Consider the following 19741-nt stretch of genomic DNA (forward strand, 5'->3'; position numbering starts at 1 on the left):
AGTTCGCATAAGAAAAGGACACTAAAAAGAAAAAAGTTTGGTTCAAAACCTTTTTTTTTTTCTTTTCTTTTCTTTCTTCTTCTCCTTTTCTTCTCCTTTGAACAATAATTAAATATGACTCAAGTTGCACCTATTGATACCAATACTGAACAAAATATTGAAATTTGGAAGACAAAACGACTTATCAAACGGTTAGAAGCAGCTAGAGGGTAAGCCTTCAGAACTTATATACTATTATTAAAAATACTTTTTATATCATAGGAATGGGACATCAATGATTTCTCTTGTTATACGTAAGTTTGTTTAATCAACACGATTTATTTTTTACTATTTCTTTACTTTTGGTTTAATAGCACCCAAGGATCAAATTAACAAAGTGAATAGTATGTTGACAGTTGAATATGGTACAGCAAGTAATATCAAATCCCGCGTGAATCGACTTTCTGTCCTTTCAGCCATTACTTCTACTCAACAAAAACTCAAGCTTTATAACAAAGGTAGGTTTATTTTTTTATTTTAATTTTTTTTTTTTTTTTTTTTTTTTTGCCTTGACTTTTATTTTTTATTTTTTATCAAGTTCCTCCAAATGGTCTTGTCGTTTATTGTGGTACTATTGTTACAGATGAAGGCAAAGAAAAGAAGGTGAATTTTGATTTTGAACCTCACAAGCCAATCAATCGATCTCTTTACTTGTGCGACAATCGTTTCCATGTTGAATGTCTGACTGAACTTTTGGAAAATGATTCTATCTTTGGTTTTATCATTATGGATGGCAATGGTACTTTATTTGGTACTGTCTCTGGAAATACAAGAACCATCGTACACAAGATACAAGTGGATTTACCCAAAAAACATGGTCGTGGTGGACAATCTGCTCTTCGGTTTTCTCGTCTTCGTGAAGAAAAACGCCATAATTATGTTAGGAAAATCGCTGAATTGGCTGTACAATTCTTTATCACCAATGACAAGGTAAGTTGATTATTTGTTTATCTAATTATTTATTTATTCTCTAATGAACCCATTTTTATTCTTCTGTTATTTATTTTTTTTTTTCAAAGGTGAATGTCACTGGTTTGGTAATAGCAGGTTCAGCAGATTTCAAGACTGAATTGGCACAATCTGATCTCTTCGATCCTCGTCTTCATAACAAGCTAATCAAGTTACTGGATGTCTCGTATGGCGGTGAAAATGGGTTTAATCAAGCAATTGAACTATCAGCAGAAGCCTTATCTAATGTCAAATTTGTACAAGAAAAGAAACTCATTCAACAATATTTTAATGAAATCTCTCAAGACTCTGGCAAAGTATGTTATGGCATCAATGATACTCTCAAGGCACTGGAAATGGGTGCAGTAGATCGACTGATTGTTTGGGAAAACCTGGAAATGACTCGTTATGAGCTACAAGATGAATCGACAGCATCAAACCTTATAAAAAATGATCCTATTATGGACACAACGTTGGAAAAACGGGTAGTGTATCTTACCAAGGAAGAGGAACGTCAACGTCATGCCTTCAAGAAAAATACTGGCAACAATAGTGAAGAAATGGAAATCATCAATGCAACACCTTTTCTGGAATGGCTAACAGACAATTACAAAGATTATGGTGCCAATTTGGAATTCATCACTGACAGATCACCAGAAGGTTCACAATTTGTCAAAGGTTTTGGTGGTATTGGTGGACTTTTACGATTCAAAGTAGGCATGCATATACACAAACATATTGAAACTGACTTTTTATTCCTTTTTTTTTTGGAGGTGAATTTTGAACAACTTTATGACGATTCTGAAGATGAATACTTTTCTGATTGATTCCTATTTTCCAATGTTCAAGGTTGTGGGTGGATGCCATCTTGTTTGATGGTTGAACAACAAAATGATGATGCAACTAGAGCGATGTCTCGGGTTTCATATTTGATTTATCGCTTACTCATTTATAACATACTCAGGAAAATGATCAACTCGACAACACGGTATCACTTTGGACATTGGAAAGAAAAATGTATTAGTATTATCATCATTCGTACTAATATATGCCTATATATCGAACAATACCACTACTTGTTTATGCTTTGGAAGGACGCGGTAAAAAAAAAAAAAAAAAAAAAACCAAAATAGGAAATAAGTGACTCACCCTTTTTTTTTCTTCTATATTAGAGAAACAATATAGACAAACCATTATGAAAATGTAGAATGAATTGACTGATTACTTCCTTATCTAGAATATTTTTTTTTGTCTATCTTTATTTTTATCTTATTTGAAATAAATGTCTATCACCTTTACGGTATTTATCTTTGTGTCATCCAAGCTTGATGACTATTTGTTGATGGTGAATGATAAATAAAATCGTAAGATGGACAATTGATACGTGATATTGGATGATGGTTGGTGAAAAGGAGAAGCGTTCAAGGTAATGACAATGACGATAAACGGCATTGATTCTGATGATTCAAACATTAATCTGTCTTTATTAATGAATAAAATATAAAGCTATAATAAAAGAATTCAATACAAGAGCTAGATGAGAGGCACAAAGTCAACTCAAATCGGGTATATGACAGACTTAAGCTTAAAAATGGATTTGAAGGGGTGATTAGAGTTGTGGATTCAACTTTTTTTTTTTTTTTTTTTTTTTTTTTTTTTTGAAAATTTTGGATTTTACAGCCAAAATTTTCGAACTCCTCAGCCAAATTTTAGCTGTAAAAAATAATCGTCAGGGGGTTGCCAGGCAATTTTTCGAAAAATCGATGAAATGCTTTTGGTGATCATTATACGTGAGGTGACAAGATAAGCGATAAAATGAGATTAGATGATATTTGACTACTTTTTTGAGAGGAATCCAATGGTGGTCATTTTATTGAATGATGATCACTATTGGATGAGGGATGAGCATTCTTATTTTCCTTTTTTTTTTAATATATTCTATATATTGTGAGGCAATGTATAAATTGTTATTAAGACAAGTGGTAGAAAATGATTTCATCTATGTTCAGTAAAAATTTGGTGGCGTGATGATCATTTTCGATTGAGAAACGAAAAGACAGAATTTTGCTCTTCCTTCCGCATGAATGCAGGATTCTTCTGATTCTACAGCCAACTGATCAGCCAAATCTTGACTGTTAAAAAGTCCATCATCAGAGAGTTGCCTGAGGATTGTCTCTAATAACATGCCATTTTTCATCTTTTTTTTTTTTTAAGGCATAATTTGAACAATCAAAGTAATCATCGTCAGTCATCACAAAAGCATGCCATGAGCCAGGTGCCTTTGAAAAAGGTAACATTTAACCGCAATCTATGTCAGTATAGTCAATAAAATTATAAATCTCTCTTTCATTCCTGATGCTCAATAAAGATACGTAAATATATCATTTGTATAAGTACCTATTTTTTTTTTTTAATAAATTTATTGTTTATTGAGTCGAGCAATTTCCAATTCTAATTTTAGTTTTTCAATAGCTAATAAATCACGTTCTTTATCTATAAGAACTAATCTAATTTGTTCTTCTATCCTAAGGGTATCTTGCTTGGCCTTGATTGATTCCCATTTGGCTTGTTTTGTCCTGAAGCTAGCTTGTTCGAGCGCATATTGACTGAGTCGTAAGTGGATATGCTGATCCATGTCAGTGATGGATCGTGCCTTTTTTTCCCGTCTACCAAAGCCATCATCATCTTCCCCTTCATCAGATTTCTTTCTACGCTCTTCATCATTGTCGTCACCATCATCCATATCTTCATCATCATCCAAAGGTTCAGCATCAAGTGAATTTGTACTACGTTTTCCAAGTGCTGGCAATAATGATGTGTATCTTTGCAAAATCATACAGGTACATACATATAGGTATAAAAAAGGAAGAAGTATCAAATGAGACCGATGATTTGAATCTATGTGAGAGAATCAGTCTTACCTTAGATCAAAAGATAAAGGAGAAGCTGGAGGTGATAATGTAGTTGCGCTAGTACCAAAAATCAAACGGCATTGATGATAATATTTACAGGTATTGTAAATCCTTGCTGTACAATCAATGGTAAAAAAGAAAAAAAAATTGAGGACCTCTTCATTTTTTTTTTTAATTAGTTAATTACCATCAATCATATCGTTGTCCATTTCACCATCTTTACAACTATATTGCTTGAGCGTTTTATGGAGTTTCTGCGCCTTTCGATAGCATTTTTCCAAGTTATTGATCTTCGATCGGATAGAGGAGGCAAGTATTTCATCACCTTGGAATAATTCGCGTGCAGCTTGTCGGCATGTACTTGATTTGTTCAAGGAGAGTTGAAGTCGATTGTTTGGTATACAGAGCCAGCTTAGTAGGCGTTCCAATTCATCCTTGCTCCAGTACTTGTAGTTTCGATCCTTGTATTCACGCGAGATCGGAGGTGATGATGGTAGTGATAATGATGATGATGATGAAGGTAGTGATGATGACGAGGATAGAGAAGGTAAAGAGGATAGGGATGATGCTGGTAGTGATGGTAAATTGGGTAATGCCAACGACGATTGGTATTGCTGTTCCTGTCGATGATGATAATTTTTATGCCGATGTCGCTGTTGTGAGTAAATCGTAGTGGAGAAATTATCAGTCGTAGAATCCACCATAGTAACTAGAGTCGAATAAAGCAAGGACAAAAAAAAAAAAAAAAAAAAAAAAAAAGAAGAAAAAAAAAGAAAAAAGAGAAAAAAAAAGATAAAAAGAAGAGGAAATATATAAGAATACAACAAAGACTAATCAAGTCTTAAGAGTTTCCAAATCAATCAATATTAAAGTAAAGATAGGGGGGTAAAAAATCCAAATGGTTTTTATTTTATTTGAAAAAAAACAAAATCTACAAACTAAGAAAAAAACGATAAATATATAATTCTTTGTATTACTAATATACTAATTCCAACGATCATTGTCACCAAGGGTACTTGTTCAAGCAGATGCAGAGGATGCCAAGGACTTTTGGAAAGCGGCCATACGAGATTCAAGTTCTGGTCGGAAATGGCGAATCAAACCTTGCACGGGCCAAGCAGCAGCATCACCAAGAGCACAAATAGTATGTCCTTCAATTTGTTTAGTCAATTCCCAGATTTGATCAATTTCTTCAGGGCGACCACGACCATCTTCAAAGCGATCCATCATAGTTTCAAGCCATTTGGTACCTTCACGACAAGGAGTACATTGACCACAAGATTCATGACGGTAGAATTTAGCGAACCGAGAAATAGCACGAACAATATCAGTAGATTTATCCATCACAATCACAGCAGCAGTACCAAGACCAGAGTTCACATCACGAAGAGCATCAAAGTCCATCAACACATCAGAACAGATATCTTTAGGAATGACAGGAACGGAACAACCACCAGGGATAATACCGAGCAAGTTATCCCATCCACCACGGACACCACCACAATGTTTTTCAATCAATTCTCTCAAAGGAATTGACATTTCTTCTTCTACGGTACAGGGATTGTTGACATGACCAGAGATACAGAATAACTTGGTACCACTATTACGAGGACGACCGAAACTAGCAAACCAAGATCCACCACTGTAATAATAGTAATAAAATAAAAACAAAAAGAAGATGAATGAGGAGGATGATAAATATAGAGTCTTCACTTTTTTTTTTAAAAAAAAATAATTTACCGTCTAAGAATAGTAGGAGCTACAGCAACAGTTTCGACATTGGTAACAGTAGTAGGACAACCGAACAAACCAACATCAGCAGGGAATGGAGGCTTAAGTCTGGGCTTGCCTTGCTTGCCTTCGATGGATTCAATCAAACTAGTTTCTTCACCACAAATGTAAGCACCAGCACCACGATGAATATAAACGTCAAAATCATAACCAGAGCCGCAGGCATTCTTGCCAATCAAACCAGCAGCGTAAGCTTCGTTAATAGCTTCTTGAAGATGAGAAGCTTCTTGATAGAATTCACCACGGATATAAATGTAAGCTAAAGATACAAAAAAAAAAAAAAAAAAGATGAGATACATTGTATTTCTCTCTTCCTTTTAATTCATCATTATCTTACCAGCATTAGCCTTCATAGCAGAACCAGCCAACAAGCAACCTTCGATTAACTTGTGAGGATCACCACGCATGATTTCACGATCTTTACAAGTACCAGGTTCACCTTCATCAGCGTTGATAACCAAATAACGAGGACTATGAAATAATAAATGGATTAGTAAAAAAAAAAAAATGATAAGAGATATTCAAACAATGTAAAACATTTACCGGCCATCCAAAGGTTTGTTCATAAAACTCCATTTCAAACCTGAAGGGAAACCAGCACCACCACGACCACGAAGACCAGATTCTTTCATTTCTTTGATGATCCAATCATGACCCTTGAGGACAAGTTCCTTGGTCTTATACCAATCACCACGTTTCAAAGCACCCTTGAGTTTGTAATCATGCTTCAAATATAAGTTGGTGAAAATACGATCTTCATCAGATAAGTTACCGAATGTTGTCTTTCCAGTAATAGGATTGGCGTTAGGGTCAGCTTCAGTGGCGAAAGATCGAGTAACATTTGGCAACACACGCAAGTTTCGAGTGACAGTTGTGCTAACTATTTGAATAAATAAAAAGAAAGAAAAAAGAAAAGAGAATAATTGGTACATGTTCAAAGTCAGGTTGTTATAAAAAGGTATTTTATATTCTCTAAAGACGTTGTTTATAGTAGTTTGCTGTAATAGTTGGTGATATCATTTCGTTTTTAGATATTTACCTCGTTTGGTAGCAAGGGATCGTAACATGACTAGTTATTGTTCAACAAAATAATAAGAGAAAAATAAAAAAAGAGTAGGGAGAGTTTATAAATGACAGAGGAAGAAGTATAGGGAAAGCAAAAATTTCTTTCCAAAAGAATTGAAAGTTTTGCTTTTTTGTATTTGAAGTTGAACGAGGTTAAAGAGAAAGAGACCAAAACAATCTGTTTTTTTTTTATTTTGTTTTCCCTTCTTTCGCCGCAAAAAAAAAAAAAAAAAAATTGGCCTTGCTCAACAAATTGATATCCCACCTCAAAGATTAGAATATTAAAAATGACGTCCAGTTAAGAAAAAAAAAAGTCACTGTGAACTCCGTTTTTTTTTTTTTTTTTTTCTGACAAGAGTACAAAAAATGACACGCTCATTCCAAAAAAAAAAAAAAAAGTCGTGCATTTTCTTTTTTCTTTCTCCTTTTTCCTTTTTTTTTTTTTTATTCTTTTCTTAGTTTTTTTGCTACGGAGCAAAATGTATCCTTTTGATGATATATTTTCTCAAACTTCAGTTAGAAAACCTCCTCTCATTACATACAAACGAAAGCAACAAAAGCAAGTACAACACTACACACTCGATCAAACGCCCCTGAACCACGACTCTGACTTGGAAAACAACGCGACTTCACTTGTAACAGAAAAAACGCTAGAACCAACAACTCCAGAAAAGGCTCAACCAATAGACAATGTATTCGACGTGGCCTTTTTGAATAGAACTTCATTACAAACAACCGATATCTTTGATTTTCCTGACCAGGACATCGATGATGCTCAAGTTGAACTCAGAATAGCATCTTCACTACATATCAAACATAAACCTCAAGTCAAAAAGTCCACAACTACAGCTTCTACCAACAGCAAAAAGAAATCAAGGCCAACTTCTACAAAACGCGAACGTGTATCTTCTTTCTCCAGAACAGTATCAGCACCCTCATCCTCTACATTCATGACAGATAATTCGACGGCTTCACCTACACTTTCCACCACACCAGTGACGAACAAAAGGATTCATCGATTACCAGATATGAAGAAAAAAAAGCGGAACCTAGTATCTCAACTTAAAGGTGCTAATGGTGAATGTTTAGGCACCCATACTCAAACGACAGGACTCAGATTTTATGATATTTCTGACGATGAAGATGACACTACATTATCTACACCGGTATCTTTATCATTGCCAACACTTTTACCTTCAACATCGTCATCACTATCAAGTCCTTTAACAACTACAAATTCACCAACCAGTTTTCTCGATTATAAGGATCGCATGGAACAAGAACTTGCAGAATTAATGCGAACAGAATTTGGACAGGATGCGCCTCATATTTTATCATCATCATCTACCTCAACCGACATTGCGACTGTACCAACTACACAAGCCATGGCAGGAAAACAACAAACCTCTTATGTACCTGAAAATGCAATACGTACACCCATCACTTACAAAAAACGACAGACCAACAAATTATCACATTCATCCAACTTGTCACCTTGCTCAGAGACGGAAGGATTAGATCAACAAATGGAAAAGCAAATTCAATATTTACTATCTAGCGATTTTTAGTGTATTACCTTTTATTTACTTTTACTTTTATTGTATATACTTTTTACTTGATATTATTTATCACTGTGTACTATTGTATTATATTTTTATATCATCATCTTTTATTCTTATTTTTACATCATTGAATAATAAATATCCCTGTTTTACGATGCTTTCAACTTTGTACCACAGCGCTGTTTCAATCTCACAACCTTCAAAAAAAAAAAAAAAAAAAAGATATGTTTTCATACTTTCTTTTGTTTCCTTCTTCTTTTATACAGCGGCATGGCATTAAAGCGAATTCAACGGGTAATTATCCAAACAGAAATCTGATTTATATTTAATTTATTGAAAAAAAAATAGCAATAAAAAGGCTATAATGTCTGTTCTTTTACTCATCATTCTCTCTTTGTCTCTCTCTCTCTTTTATATATTTTATTTTTTACTACTGCCTGTCATGTAAAGGAATTAAATGACTTGGCAAAGAACCCACCACCTGGTATAACTGCTGGACCTGTTGACGAAGATATGTTCCATTGGAAAGGTAAGGATGAAAGAGAATTAAAAGTGGAAAGACTGGGGATCTGCATCTAGAAAAAAAGAAGGTGACGTATATAGTTACATTGTCCTGTCAACTCATTCTCCTTTTTTTATTTTCTTCTTTTCTGGATATATACGATATATATCTTGTCTATAGGTAGTGTTGCTGGTCCTGTAAGTAAATGAAGAGGTAGAATGTCACTTTTCATTGACATTAATACTCCTTTTTTTTTTGTTTGTCTTTAGGAAAACACTCCATATAAAGGAGGAACTTTTTACTTGGATATTGTATTTTCAGCTGACTATCCATTTAAACCTCCAAAGGTACAGAAGTATATCAAATATACAAAGGAGGATATACTTATTTTATCTTTTTTTTTTTTCATAGGTCAAGTTTATTACCAAGATTTATCATCCTAATATCGACGATGATGGTTCTATTTGTGTAGATTTGTTAAAATCAGACGTATGGAAACCTGCAACTAAAATACATCAAGGTAAAAAAAATGAATATGTAGAACGTGATAAAAAAGGATCCTATGAAATAGAGAGAGAGCTATTGATTCAAACTAAACTTATTATATATCTAGTATTGGACGCACTTGCCATGCTATTGGAACATCCCAATCCTGATGATGCCCTCGTATCCTCTATTGCTGAAGCTTACAATACCAACCGTGCAAAATATAACAAGACAGCGAAGGATTACGTAGAAAAGGTAAAGGAAGAAAAATTCATCATATAACACAATCTAATTATCTCCTTTTTTTATTATTATTCATGATCTTCAATAGTACGCAAAGTGAAACCCGATCTTTTATCTTTTTTAGTATATTCCCTTGTCAAACACACACACACCTTTTTTCTTAGCAAATTGAATATGATGACTACACTTTTTTTTTTTTTATCTGAAACACTTGTAAATAAAATAATATATTGATGTCTCTTTTTGCGATGATGGATGGTATCATGATGGTGGATAAGATTTATGGGTAGATGATATGGTGATGATGGATAGCAGTTGTTTTACCTAAAACTTTTTACAAATTCATGTCAGTGACTTTTATACAATTTCAGGTTTTTTTTTGCCAAAAGTAATTCAAGTAGACTTTCAATGGCTCCACAGCTTGGTCAGACAATAGCAATCTTATACCCGAAACGGAACTCTTCATCTAATCTTCTTTCGTTGAAGGTAGTTGCTAGTGGATGCTATCGATTAATTCTTATACTTTGTTACTTTCTCCTTTAGTAAAATCACATTTACATTTTCAAAGTGCTTTCATCACCGGTCTCCTATGTGACAAACGGTCATCATCATCCGATCATCTAATCATCTGATATATATATATATATATATCTGTTTCCTTTCTTTCAGAGAATCCTATCAGAGAATCCTATCGGTTTTCGCATTAATCAACTTTCCACTCTAGCCAAAATAATCAAGATTCCCATATTCCATATTTCTTTAGAAAGATCTCCAATACAATGTCAGAATATTTATTAGTAAATAATTAAAAGAATCATCCGACAATAAAATAATACTAAACTAATACAAGATTTTTCACCACTAAAACTAATACCAGCATATAATCCCCCAAGGTAATAACTACATTTTTTTTTTTTGTCTTTCCTTGTCCAAAATTTCCCCACCCAATCAAAACTTGTAAAGTCAGAATCATAAAGAAGAGGAAGAAGATCTGCTTGTAAAGAAGATGGTTGTTCCAATGGTCTCTTCCCTACCGAACCATGACCAGATACCACTTATTCTATGCACGCGATCCGTACTACCACCATGGAAGGAATAGGCTTGTACCAATTGAAGTATTAATACCTTGAGGAACTCTTCACTTATACGAGAGCCTTGACAAAGACGACGACTGACACCAAATGCTAGATGATCATGAGCTGGTAAGCGAGAAGGATTGTTGTCGAGAATGGAGACGGTCTTCCTCACCTGACCAGCAGCAGAGGATGGTAAAAAGCGATCAGGGTTGAAGATGGTAGGATCCACATAGTAATCAGAATTGAAATGAATCGTATCCAAGTTGACAACCAATTCGGAATCTTCGTCTACGCGATATTTCTTGCCATCGACATCCACATCTTGATCCACGCGAGAAGAATGAGAATAAGCACGAAGAGGTGGGTCATACCGTAAAGATTCCTTGACAAAAGCAGCCGCAAATTCAGGATCACCTCGTAATCGATCTTGCATTCCAGGTAAAGTGGCCAAACGTTGTATCATACTGAAAATGATGGTGGAGAGATACTTATAACTATGAAGAGTGATGTGCATAAGGTTAAGGATGATTTCATCTTGCTTGAGTTGTTCTGGTTCAGGGTCATTTTTAGAAGGCTTCACATCAGCTAACACCTTAGCCAATAAAGGACGTTTTTGTTCTTCCTTGTCATCATCCAAATCTGTAGTATTCAAAGTCCAATCAACAAAATATTTTAATAATTCGTTTCGAAGTCTGACAGCTGCATCACCAAATAAAATATTCTTGGCCGCTATGACCAATGGAATCACCGGGATACGGAACGTAAAGTATTGTACCAATGGCTTAGCTTGTTCTTCTTCCAGTATGGCTACCTTATCCAATAATCTGACCATATCCTCAGGATCCACTGAAGATTGATTCGTCACCATAATCAATGCTGTATCCAATGCAACCAAATCTACAAGTCCCCGAAGTTGATCCGCGTTCACCTTTCCACCATTCTCTTGTTGATTCCATGCTTGAGCAATGGCATGTACAAGTTTTTCACTTTGATTAGAAAATAATGTACTGAACCAAGTTGCAGGTGAATTATTGATAGTTGTAGCTACAGATCGTCGAATCCGAGACCAATAGAGACTAAAAGGAGCAGCATAAACAGTTTTCCCTATTCAAAAAAAAAAAAAAAAAGACAGAGAAAAGGTTAGAGCTCTTTCATCCTTCTTAACCTGAATATTTTTTTTTTTTTACCATTATCAGTCAAAGCCATTTCAAATCCACCATTTGGTATTTTTGATGAGTTGTATTGGTCTTTATCTACTAAAAGTTGGTTGACTAAAGGACCATCATTAAGTACCAAAATTCGTTTCTGACCTAATCGAACGGAGAAGAAGTGACCACATTCCATTGCCCATTTTGAGAGAATACTTGAACCTTTGAGTTGATAGTCTTCAAGACCATTCCATAACCAAGGTAAAGATGCAGGAGAAGGAGCCCAGGGACTTTTAGGTCTACCGTCAGCATGTTTATTGACCCACATATACTGACTTACCACCTGTGATAAAAGATAAGTAAATGCAACTGAAAGTAGAGTAGATACAACAGATCCCATATGAAATATATATATATATATTTATAAAAAGAAGTGGAGACAAATGAGAGAAAAAAAAAAAAGAAAGAAACAGAAAGAAGAGAAAAGAAAAAAATATATAAACTTTTTTTTTTCTTCTTCTTGGTTTCCAAAAAGGATAAAAGATCCAAAAAAGGTTATTCAAGCGCCGCATTGAACTCTATAAAGGAATGATAGATCAATATACGTTATGTGATTAAAGGAATAAATAATAATAAAAAAAACACACACACACACACGAAATTAATCTTTTTTGAATAAGATGAAGTGAAAAGTCATAAAGTTCTTCTTTTATATGTTGGCGTCATATGCATACCAGTCAACGTTATTTCAGTTACACCAACCAGTCAAGGTTCCTGGTGTTATCTATACAATCAAGAATCATGTCTAAAAATCAGAATAATACTTTTCAGTTCCCGATGTATACGCATGGATCCAAGGCAAAATGAATGAATGATGATAAGTGAATAATAAAAAGAAAAAGGAGTAATGATAAATACAAATCAAATCAAATAAATAAATAAAAAAAAAGGTATCTTTATTATTTATTAAAAAAGAAGAATAACTAAATCATACCAAACTACAAATCTATTTTGGATCATATTTCTTTTTCCAAATCCAAGAATTACCCATGATACCATGACCTTGTTTATCAGCTTTGCGATAATACTTTGCAGCAAGAGCCACATCCTTCTTGACACCTTGACCATTGTAATAACAATGTCCCAAATCATTTTGAGCATCTGCATCACCTAAATCCGCGGCAATCTTGAAAAAGTAAACAGCCGTTTCTTTATTCTTTCGACAGCCCCAACCATGACGGAAAGATACACCCATTTCATAAATGGCCATGATTAATTCACCTTTGGATACTGATGTATTGACTGTTTTGGATAAACTGTTGAGATCTAGTACTGCATGCTCTGCCGCCTTTTGAATATATTGGAATGCTACTTGTTCGTTCTTTTGACATCCCCAGCCATGTCTCAAAGAAACACCGTAAAAGAACATCGCCATAGGTAATTGCAATTGTGCTGCTTTTTGAAAATAATAGGTTGCTTGTTCCAACTTACCAGATTCATGATACTTGATACCTTCCAATAACAATGCCTCACCTTCTGATGTTGGTGCCTCCTTTTTCCTTTGTCCAATACTTGCTTGTTGTTGTTGTTGTTGTTGTTGTTGACGAGGAGTTGATGGATAAGGTTGCTGCTGTTGTTGATAAACAGGAGTGGATGGTTGTCTTCCTGGTGAAACTGGATAATGTTGCTTTTGTTGATATTCATGTGCAGATGGAGACATGGACGTTTGGAGATATTGTTTTGTCGATGAAGGGGTACCAGGAGAAACAGTCATTGGAGAATAACCGTAAGAACCAGGAGTCAATGATGGCGTCAATTGGGAAGGTAATGGTGATCGTTGAAGAGGAGAGATATGTTCATTATTCACTTTATTTGGTGAAGATACTGATCGATTCGGTGTAGGTGGAATAACAAGAGGAGGTAATGGTTGAGGATGTCTTGATGATTTACTTTGAGAGCTTGTTGAACTTGATGTACTGTGAGTAGATCGTGAAGGTACAGGCTGTAAGATAAAATCATTATAATCATCGCGTTGTCGATAAAAATGATCATGATTTGAAGCTTTTTCGATGATAGCATGAGAAGCTTGAGCATATGGAGCATTTACTTGTTCAATCTTGACAGGCATTTCCACATGTTGTACTCTAGGTTGAATAATGGTAGGGGGTCGTTTGATTTGAGCATCTGATTCAGCCATGGATGCCATATCACTTGTACTTTGAAAGAAGTCCATATTGCCAAAAGAGGAAGAACCTTGATACATACTTATAGGAGTGACAGAAGTTTGTACCATGGTCGATTTATTGGGTTCTATTGAAAATATTATCATCAGTAAAATATATATATATATATATAATTGTTTTTTTTTTTTTTTTTACCAATATATGTTTGACGAGAAGTACCAGAAGGTGGAGAGACATCTTTTTTAGGATCAATAAGAGATTCACGTCCATCACCATAAGTATCATAAAGAGAATCATAAGGTAAAGAGGATATCCTAGTAGAAGGTTGCTTATATTGAGAGCGGGGTTGATTACCCATTGGAATAGTCTATTTTGAAGAAGAGTAGTAATATAATAAGTACATGGTTTTCGGGTTACACATACTTTTTTTTTTCTACAAGAGTTGTTGATTTTTTTTTATAGTAATACTTACTTGATAGGTATCCTTTGATGGAGTAGTCGGAATGGTTCTATATAAATATATATATATAGATATAAGTAAAGTAATAATAATCAGTATTATGTTTGACATTATACATATTAATGGCATTGATTACCTTGAATTAGGAGTAACGAATTGAAAAGAAGGATTGCTTTGTTTGTGTTGTAGGTTTTTAAACATGATGGTAGAATAATAAGTAAAAATTAAATAAATAAGATGCTTGAAGGACAGAATACAAATGGAAGTAGTATTACAATTAATACATACTATGGGAAAAAGAAAGGGAAAAGGAAGGGAAAGGGATCAATCTTAACACTACAACGAAAAGAAAAAAAGAAATAATAGTAGTAGAGTAAGAATTGAATAAATATTAATAAAACAAACAAAGAAAAAAAAAATAAAGAGAAAAAGAAAAGAAAAAAAAAAAAGGTGGTGCCTTAACCCTACCTCCTTTTGATGCCACTTTCTCTCACTCTTTTAGTCTATTTCCTAGTCCGACTGTTTAATAATATATCAACTTTTTTTCTGATGCCTTTTTTTATCATCATTTAGTATACTTGATCAATGCAAACTAATATTCTATCATTCATTCAATTACTGCTTTTGTGTCTTTTCCAGTATGATTCCATATTGAAAATAACACCAAATCTTACTTCATATAAATTGATACATGTTACACTAAATCATCTCGCTAAAAATAGTAACTTCATCTCTCCCTTTCAGGGTCAATCAAATATATATATATGTATACCTTTTTTATTTCCAAAAAAAAAAATAAAATAACTATACTAATAAACTATACTACAGGTCCATTATTTAAATCATAGAATTGATTCAATAATCCAATCATACCAGGTACTTGATTTGGATCCGTAATTTCTTCTTCTTCTTCTTCTTCATTATTCATTGTAGGACTATCTGATCTTGTTCTTGCAAAAGAATCTCCGAGATTACTGGGTATTCGACCTTCTGGGACACCATATTGGTTCAATTGTGTTGTTTTTGTTGTGGATTGAGATATCATACGTGGTTCTGATAGTTCCATACTTGAGGGATGAATTGTTGGTACAAAATGAGTTCGTTGAAATGCAAATCCAGTGGGTGAATAGGCCTGTTCCATGAGATCTTCATCATCCGTTGATTGTTGTTGTATAGTATGATCTTCATGTTCTTGTTGTAATCCATGCTGATCTATGTCTTTATGATCCTCATTTCTACTATCTATATCATCGCCATCATTGTTCCATGATTTTGAAGATGATTCATTTGCAAATCGATTGGTTCTCGTTGATAATCGGTCTAACTTTTCCGTCTTTGTCTTTTGGAATGCTGCTAGTCTAGAAAGGTACATAGAGCCACCTAAATCCGTTGGTTCCCATTCAGGATTATTGGCCTGTTAATATTAAAAAAAAAATATTAGTACAGTATTTTCATTTTTTTTTGTCTTTTTTTTTCTTTTTTTCTTTTTTTCTTTTTCTTTTTCTGTTTCTGTTTCTGTTTCTGTTTCTTTTTTTTCTTTTTTTTTTTTCTTTTCTTTTTTTTTTTTTTTTTTACCTTAAAATTCAAAAAACTTTTTTCCATTTTTCCTTCTTTGCTGACATAGTAATCATCATCTATTTTGGTAGGAGCGCCATATTTCACATTACCATGTCTTTCAAAATCAAATTGAGCAAAGCTACACACATAACCTAGACCATCCACATGAACTGAGAATTCCCGGAAAAAATCCACAATCTGATCCGCGCTTGAAGGAAGTGAGAAACCCAAAATAACCGGAGTAAAGATAACGCTGATTAGCTCTTGTAAAAATAAAGATACCTTGTAATCAAAGAGTTGACAAAACTGGGATCGAACTTCATCACTGTGTAATTGACCATGCCATTCACTCGGGAAATAATGAGTATGTTCTACTACTTGTCGAAGTAATACTTCTGGTTCAAAGATTAAATGTTCATCCGGAATCATTCGTCTACTAACTTCAAAAATCGCACCAAATAATCCCATATAGAAGAAGACTGTCCTATTTGATGTGATTTCAAAGTTCACCAATGCTTCAGAATCAAATAATGTCAAGATAAGAAGAACGCCAGCAAGTGAACCAGTGATAAATGCAACAAATCTATTATAATAAAAAGTTAGTTGATTAGTCAAAGAAAATCATTCTTGATCTATATATATATATATACCTCGCCAGTAATGCTGTCTTCTCTTTGGGGAATTGATCAATATATTTGTTGGCGATGGGAACACTTGTACTAATACGATTGCGTACGAGATGTGGTAATTCATTGAATTCACGGAATTTCCATTTGGCAAAGGGAGAATAACCTCTTGATCCAATTTCACTTGGGTTTTTACGGAATTCCTATATAAAAATTCTTTCTTGTCAATCATAATATCTATATAACACACACACACACACATATATATATATATATATATAGACAGAATCATATACTCACCTCGAAATACCGAAAGAAGAAATGAACCACAAGATAAACCAGAATAAAAGGAGTAAACACCAAGTTCAAAAGGGCCATAAAGATAAAACGCCTACGTAATCTATAATTATTTTAATAATAATTAATATTCATTCAAAAAAGAAAAAAATGTTTATATTCATTCGCTTACCCTGCTACTAATAATGGACGATTCTTTTCTCGTAAAAATCGTTTTCGAAGTTGTCCACGTTCATCAAATACATAACTTAGTACACAAAAAGATAGGTTCCATTCAAGATCACGAGTAAACATGTATTTATGTCGAAAGTATGGTAAAGGAATGGTGATATTCAAGATGTCCTTGTTGAATAAAGCAATCAAGTAATTGTCCTTTCGCATAATTCGATTTGCTACATCATGCGCATTTAAACGAAGAGGAGAAGAACGAGCGGTGTTTGGATTCGTTTCACGGATGTCAACAATGCGACCCAAGATTTGTTGCCAGGAGACTGTTTGCATATCTTTCTAGAAAATGTATATACAGAAAAAAAAAAAAAAGAGTAAATATAATATGGTTTTTCATGTGATATATTTATACTCACGTCAGGTATTTCTAATAGATGGTGATAAAAATTATACATTTCTTTCAATGAGGGTATATCTCTTATAAATCGAATAGCTTGCCAAATCCACCAAATAATAAACATCAATAAAAAAAGAAATGTGGATGATGATAATCTATCAAACAATAAATAAAATAAAAAAAGATTAGAAGTATGTTTTTCATTATTATTATTATTATATTATTATTACCTTGAATAACAATGAGGTATAACAACTTCCGATAGAGAATGATGATTTGGTATTTCAGAATAATTGACACAGCCGACCAAAAAAGTAGAGAAGAAGATCAAAAAACCCAAAATCAAAAGATTCAATAATCGAGCTAGTAGTATACAGTATAATCCTTTTCCTTGATAATAGTTATACACCCTTTGAAAAAAGTCATCCATATTTTCCACATTAGTCCAACGCCACATTGTTCTGTCAAAAGTAGATACATGATGTCTAGTGGAACCTAAATGTTCTTGTGTATTTGCTGTTTGCTGTTGCTGTTGCCACGTAGTTCTTTTCCTCGGTAAAAGTTGAGTTGGTGACTTTCCTGCCGCCGCAGTCGCCGAAGATGGATAACCTCCTACTTGGTCTTGTTTTGAAGGTGAGGGTTTCTGTTCTACTAAAAGTGATGCTGGAGCTTCCAAGTCAGATTCTTCGTCATCTTCGTTATCGGATATATTAGGTGATTGTTGTTGTAATTGGTGATATCGATGTTCTGGTAAAAATTGAATTCGGTTGCCATTTGTTGCTGCTGGTCGTTTCCCCATTCTTTTTGTTGATATTGCATCCATATTTATTTCGTCATCATCAGATATATGTGACCGAAGAAGGTGTGAATCGGTCATGATTATAAAATAAAATAAGTAGATATATGTGTATATATAATATATATAAAAGATAAAAAGGAAAGGAGAGAAAGAAGAAGAAGAAAAAAAAATTCTGCAGTTGGCAATACGGAGAATGAAAAACCTCTTCCTCGTGATTGAAATTTTCAACTACAAATTAGCATCATATGTTTTTATTGACCATTGTATTGAACATACTAATAAAACTATTTTTAAAGAATAATGATGATGATGATGATGATGATGATGGCGATGATTGATATTGATGAGGAAATAATGCCTTTAGTAATTCTGACTTTGCGTTTTTCCAATCATTTTCTCCAAGATATATTTTTGTAACAATGTCATTCAGGGTCACTTCTGACTTTCCTATGACAAACATTTTTGCCACATGGTATTTCCAAATAGATGATGGATTGATATTACGAAGAATAAGTTGTTGATGTAATTGCTGCCAACGTCCTATAGATGTAGATTGATGATCCAAATTATTTCCATCACTACTACTACTACTATTACTCTGCAATATAGTTCCAGTGGATGAATCACATAGAACATAAGAATCCATACTGATTGAATTAAAAATCATTTGATGTTGATGATTTTTATCATTAAACTTAGATCGCCGGTAACCAGATAAAATCCATTCAATAGATACTCGTGCTTGCACAATTCGGACAATACCAAGATGAATATCAACCTTTTCAAGTAAAATGAATGCTCCAGAAGATACATCACCAATCCAGCAGTAACTATTAGATAGATGATTAAGGTGAGGAAGAAGATACATTCTTTGCTGTGATAATATATAATCATAATGAAATACATATTGGGCAGTGAGAGCAGGACTAAGTTGATCCAAACAAGTCTGTGGAATCACATCATTTGACTCATGTTGCCAGATATCCAATACCATTCGTAAACCTTGACATTCTCCGACGTTGAAACTTGTGGATGAACAAGTAGGTTTGAAATCCAAAAGACCAGTAGAATCATCATATGAAGAAATGGATAAATCAAAAGTGTTTTTTAAATGAAACTTGGGCGAAGTACATATAAGCAATTTCGATTGTTCAATATTATATACGATAGCCTTGTTTCGGTATTGCCTCCATAAACGACATACTTCACCAAGTTTATATATTTCTTGAATATTCATATGGGAAAAAATCTCGAACAGTATTTCATTGGGAAGTGAATTGATCATTTTAATAGAATTCAATAATAAAATATAAATGCAATATTTAAATTTGATCCCTTTTTTTATATCTTTTTTTTTTTTTTTTTTTTTTTTTCATTTGATTCCAAGCTCAACGTGCCATTGGTTGATTTGCTAGGGCTATCAAAATTTCCCAGAAAAAAAAAAAAAAAAAAAAAAAGAAATCAACTGCGCATTCAATTTTT

The 19741-nt window shown here is 33.7% G+C and overlaps 9 protein-coding genes across 9 annotated transcripts; 3 read left to right on the forward strand and 6 right to left on the reverse strand.

Moving 5' to 3' along the window:
• Nucleotides 1-95: 95 nt before the first annotated feature.
• On the forward strand, nucleotides 96-2280 carry BX664DRAFT_337881 (eukaryotic peptide chain release factor subunit 1). The gene is made up of 7 exons (XM_051546316.1): nucleotides 96-209; nucleotides 262-293; nucleotides 354-497; nucleotides 578-969; nucleotides 1059-1700; nucleotides 1761-2087; nucleotides 2160-2280. Exons 1-6 carry the CDS (start codon nucleotides 115-117, stop codon nucleotides 1812-1814), a joined length of 1359 nt encoding a protein of 452 aa, XP_051398239.1. The 5' UTR covers nucleotides 96-114; the 3' UTR covers nucleotides 1815-2087; nucleotides 2160-2280.
• A 1126-nt stretch (nucleotides 2281-3406) lies between these two features.
• BX664DRAFT_375339 (uncharacterized protein) lies at nucleotides 3407-4603 on the reverse strand (the record flags this gene model as incomplete). The annotated part of the gene is made up of 3 exons (XM_051548716.1): nucleotides 3407-3809; nucleotides 3909-4014; nucleotides 4087-4603. 3 exons carry the CDS (start codon nucleotides 4601-4603, stop codon nucleotides 3407-3409), a joined length of 1026 nt encoding a protein of 341 aa, XP_051398240.1.
• Nucleotides 4604-4777: 174 nt separating this feature from the next.
• BX664DRAFT_337883 (NADH dehydrogenase flavoprotein 1) lies at nucleotides 4778-6958 on the reverse strand. The gene is made up of 5 exons (XM_051546317.1): nucleotides 6730-6958; nucleotides 6234-6570; nucleotides 6028-6161; nucleotides 5640-5949; nucleotides 4778-5541 (listed from the first exon to the last, which is right to left on the reverse strand). The coding sequence occupies exons 1-5, from the start codon at nucleotides 6755-6757 to the stop codon at nucleotides 4920-4922; spliced, it is 1431 nt and encodes a 476-aa protein (XP_051398241.1). The 5' UTR covers nucleotides 6758-6958; the 3' UTR covers nucleotides 4778-4919.
• A 234-nt stretch (nucleotides 6959-7192) lies between these two features.
• On the forward strand, nucleotides 7193-8470 carry BX664DRAFT_337885 (uncharacterized protein). Its single transcript, XM_051546318.1, has one exon. The coding sequence runs from the start codon at nucleotides 7235-7237 to the stop codon at nucleotides 8321-8323; it is 1089 nt and encodes a 362-aa protein (XP_051398242.1). The 5' UTR covers nucleotides 7193-7234; the 3' UTR covers nucleotides 8324-8470.
• A 96-nt stretch (nucleotides 8471-8566) lies between these two features.
• BX664DRAFT_337887 (ubiquitin carrier protein, related) lies at nucleotides 8567-9790 on the forward strand. Its single transcript, XM_051546319.1, has 7 exons — nucleotides 8567-8611; nucleotides 8768-8846; nucleotides 9000-9016; nucleotides 9089-9166; nucleotides 9231-9339; nucleotides 9433-9560; nucleotides 9637-9790. Exons 1-7 carry the CDS (start codon nucleotides 8588-8590, stop codon nucleotides 9646-9648), a joined length of 447 nt encoding a protein of 148 aa, XP_051398243.1. The 5' UTR covers nucleotides 8567-8587; the 3' UTR covers nucleotides 9649-9790.
• Nucleotides 9791-10309: 519 nt separating this feature from the next.
• BX664DRAFT_380143 (cytochrome P450) lies at nucleotides 10310-12234 on the reverse strand. The gene is made up of 2 exons (XM_051548883.1): nucleotides 11812-12234; nucleotides 10310-11728 (listed from the first exon to the last, which is right to left on the reverse strand). Exons 1-2 carry the CDS (start codon nucleotides 12170-12172, stop codon nucleotides 10518-10520), a joined length of 1572 nt encoding a protein of 523 aa, XP_051398244.1. The 5' UTR covers nucleotides 12173-12234; the 3' UTR covers nucleotides 10310-10517.
• A 469-nt stretch (nucleotides 12235-12703) lies between these two features.
• On the reverse strand, nucleotides 12704-14820 carry BX664DRAFT_360657 (uncharacterized protein). Its single transcript, XM_051548180.1, has 4 exons — nucleotides 14552-14820; nucleotides 14428-14464; nucleotides 14151-14322; nucleotides 12704-14082 (listed from the first exon to the last, which is right to left on the reverse strand). Exons 1-4 carry the CDS (start codon nucleotides 14614-14616, stop codon nucleotides 12779-12781), a joined length of 1578 nt encoding a protein of 525 aa, XP_051398245.1. The 5' UTR covers nucleotides 14617-14820; the 3' UTR covers nucleotides 12704-12778.
• A 351-nt stretch (nucleotides 14821-15171) lies between these two features.
• Nucleotides 15172-18391, reverse strand: BX664DRAFT_300367 (APG9-domain-containing protein). Its single transcript, XM_051542338.1, has 7 exons — nucleotides 17691-18391; nucleotides 17480-17615; nucleotides 17068-17402; nucleotides 16899-16998; nucleotides 16623-16801; nucleotides 15991-16555; nucleotides 15172-15829 (listed from the first exon to the last, which is right to left on the reverse strand). Exons 1-7 carry the CDS (start codon nucleotides 18335-18337, stop codon nucleotides 15233-15235), a joined length of 2559 nt encoding a protein of 852 aa, XP_051398246.1. The 5' UTR covers nucleotides 18338-18391; the 3' UTR covers nucleotides 15172-15232.
• An 89-nt stretch (nucleotides 18392-18480) lies between these two features.
• BX664DRAFT_337891 (uncharacterized protein) lies at nucleotides 18481-19546 on the reverse strand (the record flags this gene model as incomplete). The annotated part of the gene is made up of 1 exon (XM_051546320.1): nucleotides 18481-19546. A coding segment is annotated over one exon (1046 nt), but the record flags the coding sequence as incomplete, so codon positions are not given.
• Nucleotides 19547-19741: the final 195 nt, after the last annotated feature.

This window comes from Halteromyces radiatus, assembly GCF_025201355.1.
Source record: "Halteromyces radiatus strain CBS 162.75 chromosome Unknown BX664scaffold_6, whole genome shotgun sequence".
Taxonomy (NCBI): Eukaryota; Fungi; Mucoromycota; class Mucoromycetes; order Mucorales; family Cunninghamellaceae; genus Halteromyces; species Halteromyces radiatus.